Here is a 19,458-nt window from a genome sequence, read left to right as displayed (position 1 = left end):
AATTGTGCACACAGTGTATATGTGCAATTCAGCAGTTCAAAGCCCTTAAAACACAAACCACTTTCACCATATGGTGCCATAGCAGTTTGTTTTCAGAGAGAGATAGATAGTGACCTTTTGTTCTGGCCACCGAAGTAGGAGGGGCGAAGCCAAAGACAAAGAAAAAATGGGGAAAAACAAGGTCATACACAAAATGTCGTACAAATGTCTAGTTGTACACGCTCAGACTTCTCTCAGCATCCATCATGGGTAGTCTATGCTGAGAGCTCCTCTTTGTGTTCCACTAAGCCTAGTGCCAAACTCTGATCTTTTGTCTTGCTTTTTTCACGAGGCATTTGTGTGAGAATAAAACAGCTTTGTCATTGTTAGTAGTGCTGCTTGGTTAGCATAACCATGTACTGTAAAATGTTCTGATAAACTTGCAGCTTCTCTTCATAGTTTTCATAATCAACAAACATGAATTTAATGTGAATTTGTTATGTTGCCTTCACAAGGGACAAAACATAAATGAGACTGAAACATAATCTGAATTTGTGGGCTGTAAATGAGTGTGTGCATGTGCTTCTCTAGTGTCATACCACGTGACCGTACCTGAGGAGCAAGTGGTGGCGGTCCGGGGCAGTTCAGTGGTTCTGGGCTGCGAGTTCACCCCTGACCCTGAGGCTGCCCCTAACTTCCCCGACCTGGTGGTCAACTGGCAACGGGTGGAAGACTCCCAAGTGGTCCACAGCTTCTATTATGGGCAGGACCAGCTGGAGCGTCAGGGTAGAGCTTACTGGAACCGCACGGCTCTGTTTATTTCAGAGCTCGGAAGGGGCAACGCGTCGCTCCAGATTGGGCCCGTGGACCCGGGGGATGTGGGACGCTATTTCTGCGTTGTCAGCACAAAGGATGGAACAGATCGGGCGGAGCTCCAGCTGAATTACGCAGGTACTCCGTAGTCCTTTCATCCTGGCAATATCCAGCCATTAGCATCCAGACGTGCCTTTAAACTCCGTCCAGTGACCGCTGCTGAGTCAAAATGGTGTTACAGTGAAGATTTGTAGTCTTTGTAATTGTACAAATGCAGAGTTATCGCTGTGCATGCGTCACAACATATACAGGATTCATGACCATTCTTGAGTCACAACTTCAGCAGGTTTCATGGTGTAGTGTTTCATTATGATACCTGACTGTTTTCTCTCTTTTGTGGAGCTTTCTACACGGAGCCCCAGTTGAGCATCGACGTCAACTCCTCCAGCATCACGGTTCGCTACAAGGCAGAAGGCTTCCCCAAGCCAGAGGTACGCTGGTTGGGTGCGCAAGGGGAGGACCTCCAGCACCATGAGGAGCTCTCCTCTAGGGAGGCGGGGCTTTACCACTTGACGAGCAGCTACATGGCTGAAACCCACTCCCTCAATGTCACCTTTATGCTAAAGAACCAACTTCTGAAACAGGTCCTGAAGAGGCCCGTGAACGTCAGTTATACTGGTGAGAATGGTTGGCTGTTTGCCTCAGATCAAAATTCACTGCTGGATGTCTCAGAGAAGGAAGTAAGGTTTCTCATTGTTCACAAGGTTTCTTAGTCCAACTGCTACTCCTAGCATTGCCTTTCTCGTTAAGAGCTCATTAAGATCATTAAAGTCTTAGATCTTAGATTAGTTTGTTTTTGATGTAGCAGGCTGTGATAGGAATTAAAATAGAACTATACATAGACTATAAAATACGTATCAATTACAACAACGATTGTTCAGGACCCCAGACATTGCAGTGTAGAATCTCAGAGGAAAGAATCAGTGCTTTGATTCATCTCAGTCACTCTGGTGGAATTATATAACTCAAAGCACACTACAACATTACCACCCTACATTCTTTTGGCGTGTTTGTGTTGGCAGGCACCCTCGAGTATGTCAGTGTGCACAGGGCCTTGGTGAACCAGGTGCACCCAGTGAATAGCCGCACTGATCTGAGCATGTGAGCCTGTTGCTAGGATTCTGCCCCGGGTTTTTACACAGTGGAGTGTGGCCTTGACTACATAAACACCTGCATCAAAGAGTTATCACAATAGCGCATAAAAGCCTCGACCAAAGCCTCGGAGGCCAACCGCGTCTGGGGCGCTCCTAGAGCAACTGGGAGAAGGAGGACCTCTCTCCCTGTCTGGTGAGGGTCTCCTAGGTGGGAGGTTCCTGGGTGGGCAGCGGGCATAGCCTGGAGTTGGTTATCCTGGAAGGAGCTTCGGTTTGGAGAGGGGGAGGGGGAGAGGGGGAGGGGGAGAGGGGGAGGGGGAGAGTGGGAGAGTGGGAGAGTGGGAGAGGGGGAGAGTGAGAGTGGGAGAGGGGGAGAGTGAGAGTTGGAGAGAGGGAGAGGGAGAGGGGGAGAGGAAGAGAGGGAGAGGGAGAGGGAGAGAGGAAGAGGGAGGGAGAGGGGGAGAGAGAGGGAGAGAGGAAGAGAGAGGGAGGGAGAGGGAGAGAGAGGAAGAGGGAGGGAGGGAGAGAGGAAGAGGGAGAGGGAGACAAACACGAAGTCCAAAACTAGGGGGAAAACAAGGTCATACACAAAACATCGTGCAAATTTAGACTCGTTCACCCTTATCATGGGTAGTCTATGCTGAGAGCTCCTCTTTGTGTTCCACTAAGCCTAGTGCCAAACTGTCCTTTTGTCTTGCTTTTTCACGAGGCATTTGTGTGAGAATGAAACAGCTTTGTCATTGTTAGTAGTGCTGCTTGGTTAGCATAACCATGTACTGTAAAATGTTCTGATAAACTTGCAGCTTCTCTTCATAGTTTTCATAATGAACAAACATGAATTGAATGTGAATTTATGTTGCCTTGACAAGGGACAAAACATAAATGAGACTGAAATATAATCTGAATATGTGGACTGTAAGCGAGAGAGAGCGATCCCCAACGTTAATGTTGACCTGCAACAAAGAACAGGACCACCTATTCTCTGCAAGTAATTCTGAAGTCTGCACTTTAATTTTATATGTGAGTGTTTAACTCAACAACTAGCTTATTGGGGATTTAGGAATGACAGTGACTAGCCATTAAAAAAACATCAAAAAGGGCATTATGACCACCATCGGAATGAAGCCTGAGAGCATCTAAGATGGTAACATGATGTGTTTAGCATGATAAACCAGGCGGAACGTATGAGTGGAATCTTCCGGTGGTTTTGTAATGCCTCTCTGTATAAAAAAGATTAATCGTTTACTAAATGTTTTGTTGTAACGCGCAGCCTGAGTCCCGAATGTCCTGGGGGGGGGGGGGGACGCACAGACTCTCTCAACTTGGACAAACATTTACATAAAACAAAGACGAGAATGGCACTTGCATATAATACCAGCAATAAACATAGACACACTAAACACTAACAACGTTTAACACTTAACACGATCAAGGCAAACACACTGTCGACTGTTTACGTTTACATACAAACACGCTGTGAGTGGTGTTTTGGGTTCTTCAGGTAAGAAAGCATGAAGGTTTCTGGCGTGGATATTGCCTGAACTTCTTCACACATCTTTACACATGCAGGAAATCTGCAATGAAACATTCTTGTTTATTCATTTATGCTGAAAATTGTAGTTTTTTTCAGCGCGAACCGTGACGGTTGACTGTATTATCCATTATTCTATACGTTATATTTTCATGACTATTTTATACTGTTATATTAATTATATAAAAATTTATTATTTGTAATAATTGTTCAATACATTTTGTTTTTATCTTTGAAAATTTCGTTCTTTTCATTAAACGCTTAATTTGGAGGCTCGCGTTTGCTTCCTCTCTATTTTTCCTTCCCGTTCAAATATAAGTAATTAATATCGCGAATAGTTGATCCATGCTTGCGTTTTAGAGAAACGCCATTATCCGGGTCTGCAGCGCAAATTCTCCGGTTCCTTCCCACAGGGCATCTGTCTCCGTTGATGACGCGTCGCTGACTCCAGGGCAAGAGTTTACATACGGCAAGTGTTATTGGGCAGGGGTTTGGTTACACCTGGACGACCAGGGTCGGTGCTTATTGGTGCACACAGAAAAGCGCAATCCTCTCTTCATGAAAAGAACCAATCGGGACAAGTAAACAACTAGCAAAAAGGAAGGAAAAAACAACAACATCTGCGTCACATTTTTGGGCGCTACTTAAAAACTGAAGGGTCAGAGTTATACTGAGTTACTGCGACATGGTGGTCGTAACAGATAAGGTCGGACATAGCGCACGCGTCTGCACAGGCGTGTGGCTGCGCGGTGCGCTGCTCTGGATCCTCTCCTCTCGTGTCGGTAAGCTTCACTTTTACTGACGTTTGGGTTGTTTCAGTGTAGTAAAAACTTCAGGTGCATTGCAATGTAAAATAGACAAAATTATCAGATCACTCCACTATATTCTGGAAATACACTTTCTTATGTACCCGTGATATGGCTTTCAGTCATTTTTAGTTTAGCAATTTGGAGTAATGGGATGGGAAAATATCTATTCAGTTGTATATACGTCACTTTTTGAAACGTTATAAAACAGTCAAATCAACGAGTTATCACAATAGCCCATAAAAGTCTTGACGGTGGTCCTCAGGGTAATGGCACTTACATACATTGGACCACCTTTAGCTTTGATTACAGAACGCATTCGCTGTGGCATCGTTTCCACAAGCTTCTGCAATGTCACATTTATTTCTGTCCAGAGTTGCATTAATTTTTCCCCAAGATCTTGTATTGATGATGGGAGATTTGGACCATTGGGCAAAGTCTTCTCCAACACATCCCAAAGTTTCTCAATGGAGTTCAGGTCTGGACTCTGTGGTGCCCAATCCATGTGTGAAAATGATGTCTCATGCTCGCTGAACTGCTCTTTCACAATTTGAGCCCGATGAATCCTGGCATTGTTATCTTGGAATATGCCCGTGCCATCAGGGAAGAAAAAATCCATTGATGGAATAACCTGGTTGTTCAGTATATTCAGGTAGTCAGCTGACCTCATTCTTTGAGCACATAACATTGCTGAACCAAGACCTGACCAACTGCAGCAACCCCAGATCATAGCACTGCCCCCACAGGCTTGTACGGTAGGCACTAGGCATGATGGGTACATCACTTCAGCCGCCTCTCTTCTTACCCTGATGCTCCCATCTCTCTGGAACAGGGTCAATCTGGACTCATCAAACCACATGACCTTCTTCCATTACTCCAGAGTCCAATATTTATGCTCTGTAGCAAATTGTAGCCGTTTTTGCCAGTTAGGCTCACTGACAGGTGGTTTTCTTAAAGCTACACAGCTGTTATTCCCAATCCCTTGAGTTCCCTTCACATTGTGTGTGTGGAAATGCTATTACTTTCACTAATATTCAGTATCATATCCCTGAGTTCTACTTTTGTTTTTCTATGATTTGATTTCAACATGTTTAAGTGATCGCCAATCACGATCATTCAAAGATTTTTTTCTGACCACATTCCTTCCTCGATGATGATGTTTCTCCACTGTCCTTCCACTTTTTAATAATGTGTTGGACAGTTCTTAACCCGATTTTAGTAGTTTCAGCAAACTCCTTAGATGTTTTCTCTGCTTGATGCATTCCAATAATGTGACCCTTCTGAAACAGATTAACATCTTTTCCATGACATGGTTGTTTAACAAATGAGAAGCTACTCACAGCATCGGTTAGTGTTAAATAATTTGTCGCCAGCTGAAACATAATCACCCATGCAGTAATTATCCAATGGGAGGCTCTTACCTATTTGCTTAGTTAAATCCAGGTGGTGACGTTTTTTTTGGCCAGGAAGTGTATGTATATATACACAGCTACCGAAGTAGGAGGGGCGAAGCCAAAGACAAAGAAAAAATGGGGAAAAACAAGGTCATACACAAAATGTCGTACAAATTTCTAGTTGTACACGCTCAGACTTCTCTCAGCATCCATCATGGGTAGTCTATGCTGAGAGCTCCTCTTTGTGTTCCACTAAGCCTAGTGCCAAACTGTCCTTTTGTCTTGCTTTTTTCACGAGGCATTTGTGTGAGAATAAAACAGCTTTGTCATTGTTAGTAGTGCTGCTTGGTTAGCATAACCATGTACTGTAAAATGTTCTGATAAACTTGCAGCTTCTCTTCATAGTTTTCATAATCAACAAACATGAATTTAATGTGAATTTGTTATGTTGCCTTCACAAGGGACAAAACATAAATGAGACTGAAACATAATCTGAATTTGTGGGCTGTAAATGAGTGTGTGCATGTGCTTCTCTAGTGTCATACCACGTGACCGTACCTGAGGAGCAAGTGGTGGCGGTCCGGGGCAGTTCAGTGGTTCTGGGCTGCGAGTTCACCCCTGACCCTGAGGCTGCCCCTAACTTCCCTGACCTGGTGGTCAACTGGCAACGGGTGGAAGACTCCCAAGTGGTCCACAGCTTCTATTATGGGCAGGACCAGCTGGAGCGTCAGGGTAGAGCTTACTGGAACCGCACGGCTCTGTTTATTTCAGAGCTCGGAAGGGGCAACGCGTCGCTCCAGATTGGGCCCGTGGACCCGGGGGATGTGGGACGCTATTTCTGCGTTGTCAGCACAAAGGATGGAACAGATCGGGCGGAGCTCCAGCTGAATTACGCAGGTACTCCGTAGTCCTTTCATCCTGGCAATATCCAGCCATTAGCATCCAGACGTGCCTTTAAACTCCGTCCAGTGACCGCTGCTGAGTCAAAATGGTGTTACAGTGAAGATTTGTAGTCTTTGTAATTGTACAAATGCAGAGTTATCGCTGTGCATGTGTCACAACATACACAGGATTCATGACCATTCTTGAGTCACAACTTCAGCAGGTTTCATGGTGTAGTGTTTCATTATGATACCTGACTGTTTTCTCTCTTTTGTGGAGCTTTCTACACGGAGCCCCAGTTGAGCATCGACGTCAACTCCTCCAGCATGACGGTTCGCTACAAAGCAGAAGGCTTCCCCAAGCCAGAGGTACGCTGGGTGGGTGCGCAAGGGGAGGACCTCCAGCACCATGAGGAGCTCTCCTGTAGGGAAGCAGGGCTTTGCCACTTGACGAGCAGCTACATGGCTGAGACCCACTCCCTCAATGTCACCTTTATGCTAAAGAACCAACTTCTGAAACAGGACCTGAAGAGGCCCGTGAACGTCAGTTATACTGGTGAGAATGGTTGGCTGTTTGCCTCAGATCAAAATTCACTGCTGGATGTTTCAGAGAAGGAAGTAAGGTTTCTCATTGTTCACAAGGTTTCTTAGTCCAACTGCTACTCCTAGCATTGCCTTTCTCATTAAGAGCTCATTAAGCTCATTAAGGTCTTAGAACTTTGATTAGTTTGTTTGTTTTTGACCCTCTGATGTAACAGGCTGTGACAGGAATTAAAATAACACTATACACAAAGAACTATACATAAACTCTGTATCAATTACAACGATTGTTCAGGACCCCAGACATTGCAGTATAGAATCTCAGAGGAAAGAATCAGTGCTTTCATTTATCCCATGGTCACTCTGGTGGGATGATATTAGTCAAAGCACACCACAACATTGTTACCACCCTAGATTACTTTGGCTTGTTTGTGCTGGCACTCACCCTAGAGTATGTCAGTGTGTATAACACATTACAAACTTTAAATCCTCATGAATTATGTCTCACACCACAGTAAGTATGAGTACTTGTTGTATTGTATCTTCACATATTACGTATTCCATATCCTTCAAACGTGCTAACCACTGAGAACTGATTTTGGGTTTTTTTGCAAACGTTGCAAACATTGATAAAGATCAATGGAAAGCTACTACAGGTTCACCCCAGAAGGACGTCTGTCCAGCTGTTCTGCTGGATGGGTACAGGGAGCAGAAAATCCAGACTGTCCAGCCTAAAACCAGACATCTTGTCACCATACAGCTGCTTTACCTTCCTCTCCCTCTTCCCACAATGAAAAGGGTTTCATTTCATTCCTCCTTATCCCAGACACTCCCAAGGCCTACTAATTACAGGAAAACTTCTCCTTAACTATACACTGAACCAGATGAGAATTTTGCCTGTGCCAGAGGACTAAAAGGACCTAACAGATATATTCAGTAAGGGCAAAGCCACTAACCCACCACAGCATCATCCTTATGATTGTGCCATTTCTGTGGCGGAAGGAGGCATACCTCCCCGAATTCATCCATACCCTTTGTCCATAACAGAGAACCAAGCCATGGAGGACTACATAGCCAAGGCATTAGCATAAGGACACATACAACCATCTAAATCCCCAGGAGGATTTTTTTTTTCCATTTTAATGACATATCGAGGACATAATCACATGGTTCCTTGATGACAATTTGGTTTACTCCACCCTACTCCTTCTACTGATTGTTATCCAAAATAGTATGCCATATGCAGTACGTGACCGAAATGTATTTTTGAAACAAGCATCTGCATATAGAATGATTTTAAAGACCCAAAGGAAATAAACAGTCCCTTTTTAGGCCATTTTCACTGAAACACTGCATTTTAAAATGCTACAGATGTCACAGTTTGTCCCTTCCAGCTTCCATGGTCCATGTTTTCCATGTCTTGTGTATTTTAGTTCTATTTCGTTTTCTCCACCCCTCGTTTGTTATTCCACAACTGTCCCGCATTCTAGGAAGGGAAGCTGGGAGGAATTAACTGTGACAACAGACCCAAACACTGAACTCTCAAACTCATCCTCTAAGTCAACTGGATCTGCAGTTTACTAACCATGTAACAAGCACTACCACACAGCATTCTCCAACCAGCACTGCGTTACCACCAAATTATAAAATAAATATGATTATTAAACAATGCAAAAACAACAGTAGGACATTAGGACAATGAAACTAAAACTCAACATAAATTATAATGTGTTATCAGGCCCTAAACAGAGGGTATCTCCTTACTGTCAGAGATACAAAGCAGAGACAGGTCCTACCCAAGTACAGGCTTAGTGAGCTCAGTCTAGCTGTAGAAAAGGACAGACACAGAAAGACCTGGCTGCCCAAAGAATGTGTGACACGACAAGTGAGTCTGAGACAGGTCTTTCTTTTTTACTGTGAAAACTTTAAGGATATACAAAAAGCTCTCAACAAAATTAGAGAATCTACCAACTTGAAAATTGCCCGACATAATAAATGACAAATGCTTCTAGGAGTAGAACGCACAGCAAGCCTGTTGCTGAGCAGCCACATGCCAGCAGCACTCGCGAGCTGTCAATTGGGGGACCCAACCCCCCCCCCTTCCCCCACCCACATTCCTACTTGCGTTATTCTTGTACTCATGTAATTACACATCCCTGCTTACATACATCTGATTTTTCAAATAATGTGATCTTGTTTTAACATCCTGTTAAAGCCTTAATAACCTGTTAGCTCCCATATGGTTATTACTATTGTTGTTGTTGTTGTTGTTACCCAGGTAATTACTTAATTACTTCAGTGCTTATTTCTCAGAAACAAAGAGATGAGAAATGTAACTTGGCAAATTATGCAGCTGTTAGGTATTGGGGATGAGCTTTCTTAGGTCTTATACGTGAGTGCTTTCTCTAACCTGGCCCCCTTCTCTCTTTGTGTTCTAGATGGGAATGGCTCCTTTCATTTCCTCGTTAAAGTAACTGCAACACTTGCTGTGTTTTGCACTGTGCTGTGCATTGCTGTACTTGTAGCTTGCTGGCAGCACTGCAGGAAGTAGTAGACTGACAGAATTCTAATGAGCTGCAGGCCTACACGGGCCAGAAAAACCTAAAACTCCACAGACACCAAAAATGAGTGGCATGTACATAATAGCAGCGTTGATGTAGTGAAACAGGAAACACGAAACCATCTGAAAAGATGACCCTGCCCCACCCTATCGGAAGCCACAGAAATCAAGCTGACAGCAAGAGTACTGGAGCTACTTGCTACAGGGTTGTTGACGCAGATATTTTATGGCGCTGATATTTTATGTTGCATTAATTTTAGTTTTAGGGTTATGGTTATGGTTAGGATAGCATTTTAGGGTTAGAGTTAGAGTTAGGGTTAGGATTAGGGTAAACGCCATTTAGATGCTACGTTCTAGCTTCAGGTCAGTTTCTGTATGCATATCTATTGCAGCAGTGGGCTGGAGCAGGTAAATGAGGTGTGGAGTGAGTGCAAGATCTGTGTACTGATTGGCTGAATTACTACCATGAGCTGTTTAATATGCTGGATATGCTGAGGGCATGCGGACAGCCATGCGGATGATGACCAGTTTCAAATCACAACAGCTGGCTTTAACATGGAACCATGGAACCAGCCATAGAAATGAAATAACTTCAGCCTATTCTATATACCTCAGTTCAGTTATTTCCAATTACAGCATATTCCATTAACTTCAGTTAAATTATAGACTTTACTTCAATGCAAAAATGGGTAGGCATGGTAATTCAAGGAGTGATTTGACAGTTAGGTCCCTTTATTAAAACAAGGTACTAATTAACCATTTTTTAAAACAATAGATGTCACAATTAATCTTTGCCAGTTGACTACTGATATTCCTACAAGCAAATAATGTCATTAAAATGTTTATTTAATTGTGAAAACATTACACATAAAGGCTTTTAAAAATTAGGTTGTTAAAATATTTTTATAAAAAAACACTAGTGGCCCATTAGAAATGGGGTTTGAGAACATTTTGTAGAACAATATATTTTTCTAAATCATGTAATATCTGTTTTTAGAAATTTTGAAATTGATTCTGAATGTTAAGTGATGAATAAGTTTGCCTAAGAGTATGTTGAGTATGTTGTGAAATTTAGTCACAATTTCACAAAATGTGGTTAGACACCACTAAAATGAAACATTCCTGTTGAGTTGCCATTTTAATGAATGTGTATAAAAAAAATAGAGTAAATGTATCAAAAAATCATATTTTTGCCTTCGGTGTACCTGACTATATAGTTGGTTTGGTAGTTGGCCCGTGGGCCCGCCCTGTTCAAGTCCAAGTGTGGTTTATTCGTCACATACATAGTCATACACAGTATAACTCGCAGTGAAAGGGTGGGGAGTGCTCTGTCCAAACTGAGGAAAAGAAACAGGGGTGCGTAGAGAAATATAGATGTTCTCTACATGTGAAATATATATATGCAAAGAGAAATATATATATTCTATGTATGTACAATATATGTATATTATGATTATATGCACAAAGTACAATGTATATGGTTGTGTATATATGTACACAATCTACAGAATGTACAGATCCATTTTGTATAATAACATATCTACAGTTGTTGTGTAACAAGGTAATTGAATATATATATATATATATATATATATATATATATATATATATATATATACAGTTATCTTACATGGTGGTGGTGGTCCCCACCATGTACATTGTACATTGTGTATATCATAATATACATATATTGTACATACATTGTTAATATATTTTGTACATAGAATATATATATTTCTCTTTGCATATATATATATATTTCACATATAGAGAACATCTATATTTCTCTACGCACCCATTTTCTTTTCCTCAGTTTGGACAGAGCACTCCCCACCCTTTCACTGCGAGTTATACTGTGTATGACTATGAATGGAATTTTTTAAGGCTCCTTTCCTGTATTCTTAGAGCTCACTCTCCCCACTGGCTAGCCAGGGAGAGTACTGCCTGTAACATTTATTCTCCTGCTATGCCTCGAATGCAGTGGTATGCAAGTCTTTTTATATTATCTTTTTTTTTTTGGTCCGACAGTAGCAAGTCCCAACGTCCGTTTACTGGTTCTTTTAACAACATGTATTTGCTTCTGTGTTGTTGTATTAGGATATCAGGCAGGTTACGATGCAACGCCTCACTGAGTGTTTTTCTCTTTTGGCTCTTTATATTTTGTGGTGAACAGATGCATTTTCTACTCTGTAGAGGCAGTTAAAACCCATCATCCAGAAGGCACCACCACGAAACAGGAGAGTCTTCTGAACCTTTAGCCTCAGGTTAAGAACTCTAAGTTGATGTCAGTCTTTTGTTGATTCCCAGCAATGGGCTGCTCAGACATGACAATAACGTCCAACAGCTAGTTAGATGCATTCTTTTTAGAAAGTAGGTATCTAGGTAGGGTTTTCTGTCCTCATTTTCGCTGAAAACATCATATAAGAACATGATAGATAAATGAGAGCAATTATAAAGATCAAATGAAAGCAATCGTGTGGTTAGGGTGCTCAGGATATTTAGTGCAATTTGTGACCCATGAAAAGGGCACTGCTTTGAACAAATACAACCAATCCAGCCTGTTCGTTTTTAACTGAGCCAATGGCATGACGACACATCAGCAAACCATCAAGCCTTAAGAGAGGGACAGCATAGATAATGTCAAACATCTGACCGTGTGTGAGGTGGTGCACAAGCGCTGAAGGTGCGCGTTAAAGCACCGGGTCCTTTGTGAATTTCGCAAAATATGAAGAAAAATAAATGCACTCAAAGCCATGATGATAATGTGGTATTAAGTTTAGGTACCTGCAACTGTATAAATGTAAACTTTCAGTTCAGCAAAATTCAAACCCATGGGAATGATCATTTCTGCTCTGCAGGCCCTGAACAAGGCACCTTTCTTATTCCAGCCAAAAGAACATGTCTTATTATTTTGTGCCATATACGCAATTCAAAACTGTCTTGTGTCTATTTGGGAGTTTCATAAACGCAAAACCGCCAGATTCCCGTTGTCCCGCCGGAGGAGGGCCGGGCGCCTCCTTGACCAGGCCGCTCCTCTGGGTCAGATGTCGATGATGACAAAGACCTCTGCCTTTTCACCGGCGTGGATCTGCATGGCTGAATACGTGATGGCCTTCACTTCAGTGCCCTGGCCAAGAGACGATACGCGGGGTTTGTTCATGCTCACTTGCAGCATACTGACTCAGTGGAGCTCAGGTCTAAATTCTTTAGGTAAAACAAAAGTGATTTTTACGTATTAAAATGATGTAAATGCGTAATCTGAATGGGCAGAGGCTTAAGTGGATGTTAGGGTTAACTATTTCAATAAGTCACAGTAGATGTGTGGGGATTTTTTATAATATACTCCATTTTATCAGACAGTATATAAACACTGACATGACTACCTTTCCATTTATGGAATTTAGCTGATGCATTTATTCAAAGCCACTTACAATTATGGCCGAGTACAACTTGAGTAATTGAGGATTAAGGGCCTTCCTTGCTCAGGGACCCAACAAAACAAAACTTCACTGAGGGGTTAATGACTGGCTTGACCAGAGACAGTATAATCAGAGGGACGGTAACATTTATGCAAAGGTCTCACAGCCTCCAATGTATTGGGCTCTGGAACAAACAGTAACTTACCTGTGGATGCTTGGACAGACTGAACTCTTCTCCCCAGCTGAAGAGGGGACCAGGAGAGGGGAGAAGAGGAGAGGGGGAGTTTGAGAGTCAGCGTGATAGTATGTCTGAACCAGCAGAACAGAAATTACACTGCTGACAAAGAACTATTCTTGACCAAACAGACCACACCAGATTGACCAGACTTGCCTAGTAAAACCTATGCTGACAAGGAGGCCTTAGTTACACCCACTGATGTTTCCACATCTGCTACAAGAACAGTAACAGTTATACAAAAACCTAGTTTGAATTTGTTTTTCAGGAGTACGTTGAGCTGCTTCTTTTCAGATGGACATGACTGTGACTCTGATAATAATAATAATGTGACTTCTAATAAATCCTTTTATGCTTTATTGTTTATCCAATCTCAACATCCAGTTTTATAATATCATTTGTAATATAATGATATATATCATATTTATCTCATCCTGTTTATGCTCTATGCACACCAATTCTCTTTTATGTAAAAACAAACATACCTTGCCTGCAATGCTTTAGCAAGCTTAAGAGGTCATCTGGTAATGTAACAATATGACACAGGTGTGTGTGAAAGGTTATTTATCCAGAGTGGCGTATCTGTGTATCGGGATGACAGTATGTGTGCTCTCTGGGAACTGAACCTATGAATTTGGTGTTGCTGACAACTTGCTCTGCTTTAGGTGATGTACTGATGCACAGCATGGCACAGACACATCAGGCAAATGACATGAGCAATAATCTTACCCCACCGAGCGAATCCTGAAGTGTGTCCGATCCAAGTGCAAAACCTTCACCTCCTAGAGGGAAGATGTTATATACACATCTAAATAAAACAATATTCTTTTAAAACTTAAATAAGAAGATATTATATATACATATAGATAAAAATACAATATTATTACACTTAAGATGTTATGTGTAATCCTCTGTTAAAGGCATCCGGTGTTCTGAACCAAGCACAGGCAGACCAAGGGGGATAGGCTTACTCAGTCATGGGTCATTCAGTCATATGAATTCAACATGCTGCATTACATTAAATGCCCAGAGCCAAAACATATTCCACTGTTTTCTTTGTTTAATTCCCTGTATGTGTTTTCTGAGGCATAACACATATTGAAAGTTTTCTGACTACAAGTAGTTTGTCACATTATTCTCTTTTGCCCTTTTACGGTGTCTAATGAATTGATTAGTGATAACTGAAAAACTAAAATGTAAAACAAAGTGTGAGTAAAATACCCTGGGAATGAAGAACACGTCGGCACTGAACTTAAAGAGCCAGTCATCCAGAAAATGAAATAGCAGTGATTCCAGATCGTCCCCTTTTAGAACCAGTGGAGAGACACAGAAGAATTACTGTAATATGCCAATATTTACTTTATTAAACTCTGCTGTGCTATAAATGTTCTCTGATTCTCTGATGACTGCTGTTGCTGGTGTGTGTGTGTGTGTGTGAATGTGTGTGTGTATATATATATATATATATATATATATATATATATATATATATATATATATATATATATATATATATATATAGCTCAGAGTTCATAGAAGGAGCCCATGGAACCTTCAGGATTTGAAGTGTGTTTGTGTGGAAGAACGGGCCAAAATCACACCTGAGCAATGCATGCGACTAGTTACTCCATACAGGAGGCGTCTTGAAGCTGCCGTCACCAACAAAGGCTTTTGTACAAAGTAGTCAACAAATTTCAGTAAGCGTGTTCAATACTTTTTCCCTGCGTCATTTGTCATTATTACACATAATTTATGGACATCTATGGTTTGATTTCTTTGCATGTGTGGATTGGATGGGTTGTTACGGACATCTGGTGAGAATTTCATGTCAATAGCACCTTTAAAAATATATTTACTTAGAAGATTGGTGACAGGTTCAATACTTATTTCACCCGCTGTGTGTATGTATGTATATGTGTGTGTGTGTGTGTGTGTGTGTGTGTGTGTGTGTGTGTGTGTGTGTGTGTGTGTGTGTGTGTGTGTGTGTGTGTGTGTGTGTGTGTGTGTGTAATGACTCTGGAATTCTGTACTCTCTGCATAATCCCATCCATGGTATTATCTAACCTTCCACACTAAGACACACTCATGGAGTTTTCATACATCCTGCTCTTCCCTCCCAGTTCTGTGAAGCAGAATCATAGTAACTCACTCTCCTGTCATTAAAGAGAAAGAAACAGACACTAGAGAACCTATGCCATGTTTCCCACCTTCAGATTCTACTTCTATGGTATCGATGGGTTCTACAGTCTCTGTGTCTGTCATATAGCCAAACATGGCCATAGCGCACTGTTCAAAGGCCTCTTCCAGAGAGTCTCCCCAACTGTGCAGCCTGAAAACAAATACACACATGCACCCACACAAACGCACATGCACGCACACACACACACACACACACACACACACACACACACACACACACACACACACACACACACACACACACACACACACACGCGCATATGCACGCACAAGCATATAAACCTCAAATGTTATTCTACAACAACCTGAACTGAGTAAACAGAGGTATGAAATTCCTGTTTCCTATATTACACAAATGCTATCACAGTTTCTGCTCAGTATAAACTAAAATCATGGGAGGAAAAGTCTTAAGAGCTCTTTACAGCCCATCAAACATTCACCTTCATCAACAAATCTGGGCAGAGACATCCAACAGATTCAAATGTGCCAAAAGTAAAATCACGTGCAGCCTATCAGGCTCTAACGATTAGAACGCTGCAGAGAGGGTATATCTGCTCTATGTTATTGGAGTGTGTGGTATCACCACATCAAGAACCGAAGCTCTGAGGTCTTCGCACAGAAGGATGCAGATGCCTGAGTCTGGGAAGGGGTTTGTGAAATACTGGAATTTAAATTATTCTACTGGAAGATCATCTCAGAGTGGAGAAGATACATTTGGTGAAAACAGCAGCATTGGATCAGAAGCAACTTCTACTGTTATCTGGCACAAAGTCCCACTTTGGGATTGTTTTGCTGCTTCAGGGCCTAATCATCTACCAGTTCTAAAACCGAACTTGAAATCTCTTCCACACCTGAGACTGCTTGATGAGAATGTGTCTGTAGGAAAGATTAACCCGGTCAACAGGACAATTATCCCAAACGAATCACCAAGGCATCACCAAGGAACTAGCCCAAGTCTAGATCCGAATCCCTTCACAAGGCAGTGGGAGAGATATGGAATACTGCACTGGCATGCGTTTGCAGAGACACATGTAAATATTCGTCGTTTTTATAGAGACGTTTTTCTGCAGAGGAATCATTTTTTTTAACAGAAAAGTTAATTTTCCTCTTTAATAAATTACTGATAAATTACTGATAAGTCAAATTTGCCTTTTTGTCATATTAAATAACATTTATTTATTAGTGTATTTTATTTATCATTTATTTATTTGTTTGTTTACCTGAAGATCAAATATTGATGTGTCAACATATGTAGGGAAAGTAAAACAAGTTATGGGCTGTATTTCCTTTTGTCCATCTGTAGATTAATCCAGGTCAGTTCAATTAAAGTTCAGTTACCAACCGCGAGTCTCAGATTTGTCAGTCTTATGTTGTTTGGGCTGTTTGTACGTTGTTACGTTGTTTGGGCTTGGATTAAACCCTTGTTATTACACACTCACCTCATGGTTCATTTAGGACAATTACAGATTTTGTTTGTCTAATTTGCTATACCCAAACCTGTAGGTGTGTTGTTTATTAGTCTGTGCCATTAAATAAATAATTACTGGCAACCAGTGAAACCAAAACACCAATTTATCTTATAGTTAAACTGCAGAATTACATTAACTTTGGGCCAGTACCAAAGATGTTCATTCATTCATTAAACTTACACTAAACCTACACTTCCATTGTACTTCACACCTCAGAGTGTGCATCACTACTGCAACTCTGATTTAGAACTAAACAACCTGTGTGTTTTCATAGACCAGATCCCACATCTCGTACCAGACATTGAGCATGAACCATTACACAGGCTGACTCCTAATTTTCCTACTAGCTGTTATAGTTTACTGGTGGTACTCACTGGACATCTGCTGTGTGGTCCAGATCTGGAACAGAAAATTACACATTAAAAAAAAATGTTTAAAAAAATGTTCTTTCATACTGATCCCCATTATAAACATCACACATGGATGGTCCAGCTTTGCAGTATTTCATGAGTCAGTGGAATTTCTGTAATTCTCGCTGGTTTTAAAGTGAGATTGGTTTGTAGGTAAAGTTAATAGGCTTTTAGACAGAGTTACTGCTTTACAGTGATTTGTAATGTACCCTGGTTTTATTCCATAGCCTTCCTGACATATGCAATATGGCCAAACACCTGTCCATCACATCTATATGAGCTTGGTGGATGTCCCATTCCAACACCATGAGCATTAATTAGTAGACCAAACTGTATTGTCGGCACTGTGCGTGTTCCCCTGGCATCCTCCAAGCCAAGAGATAATTTGCCTATCCAATTCCCATTTTATTGTGTCACACATCACTTCAGAGGCTGGGTATACACTGTTGTTGAGTGTGACTGTAGTTTGACAGCTATTCTTGACACACAGCAATCTCAGGCATGTGTGCAGTTGCTCATCCTTGGAAACCCATTTCATGAAGCACCCAACAGTCTCATGCTCTCACTTTACTACCTTATATATGTTAGATTTCACTCTTAGGCAAAGGCACAAACTTTGTAGTACCCTACACCTTGTGTACTGTGATCTGAATACTGTTCTATGACAATAATTAACAAGGGCCAGATTTTTGGATTCAAGGTCCAGAGATCAGCACAATAATAGTTATGAAATACATCACTTCCTGTAACTCTGTTGGCAACGGTGCTCCCATGGAGTGGGTGGAGGAGGCGCAGCCACCCTGAAACCAGTCACCACCCACTGTAATTATACACTGTAATTTAGTTAGTGTCTCCTGTATCTGGGGTTATAGTTAGTTCTGTGTATTTGTTTTGTGTCGCCTGTATCTGAGGTTACGTTTACAGTTCTGTGTATTTGGTTAGTGTCGCCTGGATGATATTTGTAAACATTATAAATGATGATATCTGATGTGAACATTATTTGACATTCTCATGAAATCAGCCAAGGGTTTAAACAGAATGCTCTTTATTATCCACTATAATTGAGTGTCTTAACTGGCGGAACTCGCGGTAGCATTGCGCATGGCCCCATCTGTGCGTCATATGTGCGCCAGCTAGCCACGGGGATACGTGCACGCATTCGGTCGGTAAATTACTCATTTAATGACACTGACTAAATAGAGGTTATGAGGCTCCGTCAGTTGGTTTTTTTGTAAACAACAAAAGGTTTTCCACTTACACTCATATTTCTTGGTGATGGCCGGATATTTGGATTTAGTTGCTTTTTGAGCTTCTGTGAGGTCAAGCTCGCGATCATTCATGGTTCTAAGTGGACCTGTTATTCAGAGCTCACGAGCCTGTTCAACTCTTCCGCAAAGGACGGAACGTAAAGTGAAGACGTTCATACTCAACTTAATAGCTATTTTTCAAAATAAATGTTCTTGGATGTACAAAATAAAATAATAACACTAAAATAGTCACCATACATTTGATTTGATTTTACATTTTTATTTTTATTTTACACTAACATTCTTAGAAAGTCTCTCACTGTTAAAAGTTAAATATGTAAGAGCGCTGTGAAAATCTGTTACAGTACCAAATTACCATTCGTCGCCCCACAGAGTAGCATCGACAGACGCTATCGAACGTGTGGCTTCGTTAACAAGTGCACAAACTGAACTATCTTCAGAAATTGACCAAGTAAAATATCATTTGTGTAAGTTCCAAACTGCAGTGTAAATGGTGCATACAGACTATGTACCATACTAAGTTTATGAGTTAAAATACAGTTGCAGGTTGTATGTGTTGTGGATCCAATTTAACTGAATTACAGAAGAACTGAAAAAGTGATTATTTTCTCCAATTTGGTGTCTTTATAGACCCTGCTTTGTGCCCTGGTGTGCAGTTATGTTGGAACAGGCAGGGGGCATCCCCAAACTGTTCCCATAAGGGTTGGTACACTACTAGTCTGGCACACTATTAATCTGGCTTGACACCCAGCAGCTGGGATAGAGCTGTATAAGCCCAGTGACCCAGTCACTCAGCATAG

The 19,458-nt window shown here is 41.4% G+C and overlaps 3 protein-coding genes across 3 annotated transcripts; 2 read left to right on the top strand and 1 right to left on the bottom strand.

Annotated features, from left to right (window-relative positions):
• Nucleotides 1-245: 245 nt before the first annotated feature.
• Nucleotides 246-1,875, top strand: LOC113591307 (CD276 antigen-like). Its single transcript, XM_035531632.1, has 3 exons — nucleotides 246-249; nucleotides 550-930; nucleotides 1,195-1,875. The coding sequence occupies exons 1-3, from the start codon at nucleotides 246-248 to the stop codon at nucleotides 1,563-1,565; spliced, it is 756 nt and encodes a 251-aa protein (XP_035387525.1). The 3' UTR covers nucleotides 1,566-1,875.
• A 2,046-nt stretch (nucleotides 1,876-3,921) lies between these two features.
• LOC118242239 (CD276 antigen-like) lies at nucleotides 3,922-10,375 on the top strand. The gene is made up of 4 exons (XM_035531834.1): nucleotides 3,922-4,259; nucleotides 6,215-6,574; nucleotides 6,839-7,114; nucleotides 9,537-10,375. Exons 1-4 carry the CDS (start codon nucleotides 4,163-4,165, stop codon nucleotides 9,647-9,649), a joined length of 846 nt encoding a protein of 281 aa, XP_035387727.1. The 5' UTR covers nucleotides 3,922-4,162; the 3' UTR covers nucleotides 9,650-10,375.
• Nucleotides 10,376-12,138: 1,763 nt separating this feature from the next.
• On the bottom strand, nucleotides 12,139-18,781 carry zbtb8os (zinc finger and BTB domain containing 8 opposite strand). Its single transcript, XM_027031770.2, has 7 exons — nucleotides 18,649-18,781; nucleotides 17,355-17,379; nucleotides 15,520-15,641; nucleotides 14,534-14,616; nucleotides 14,042-14,094; nucleotides 13,283-13,319; nucleotides 12,139-12,785 (listed from the first exon to the last, which is right to left on the bottom strand). The coding sequence occupies exons 1-7, from the start codon at nucleotides 18,728-18,730 to the stop codon at nucleotides 12,699-12,701; spliced, it is 489 nt and encodes a 162-aa protein (XP_026887571.1). The 5' UTR covers nucleotides 18,731-18,781; the 3' UTR covers nucleotides 12,139-12,698.
• Between the last annotated feature and the right edge of the window lie 677 nt (nucleotides 18,782-19,458).

Source organism: Electrophorus electricus, chromosome 11 (assembly GCF_013358815.1).
Source record: "Electrophorus electricus isolate fEleEle1 chromosome 11, fEleEle1.pri, whole genome shotgun sequence".
NCBI lineage: Eukaryota > Metazoa > Chordata > Actinopteri > Gymnotiformes > Gymnotidae > Electrophorus > Electrophorus electricus.
This window is presented reverse-complemented; position numbering and strand designations above follow the sequence as displayed.

Coding starts and splice junctions, on each gene's coding strand:
- LOC113591307 (XM_035531632.1), top strand. Junction 931..1,194: donor GCTCCAGCTGAATTACGCAG/GTACTCCGTAGT, acceptor TCTTTTGTGGAG/CTTTCTACACGGAGCCCCAG.
- LOC118242239 (XM_035531834.1), top strand. CDS start 4,163: ATGGTGGTCGTAACAGATAAGGTCGGACATAGCGCACGCGTCTGCACA. Junction 4,260..6,214: donor GATCCTCTCCTCTCGTGTCG/GTAAGCTTCACT, acceptor GTGCTTCTCTAG/TGTCATACCACGTGACCGTA. Junction 6,575..6,838: donor GCTCCAGCTGAATTACGCAG/GTACTCCGTAGT, acceptor TCTTTTGTGGAG/CTTTCTACACGGAGCCCCAG.
- zbtb8os (XM_027031770.2), bottom strand. CDS start 18,730: ATGAATGATCGCGAGCTTGACCTCACAGAAGCTCAAAAAGCAACTAAA. Junction 14,617..15,519: donor CATAGAAGTAGAATCTGAAG/GTGGGAAACATG, acceptor TGGTTCTAAAAG/GGGACGATCTGGAATCACTG. Junction 13,320..14,041: donor TTCAGGATTCGCTCGGTGGG/GTAAGATTATTG, acceptor TCCCCTCTTCAG/CTGGGGAGAAGAGTTCAGTC.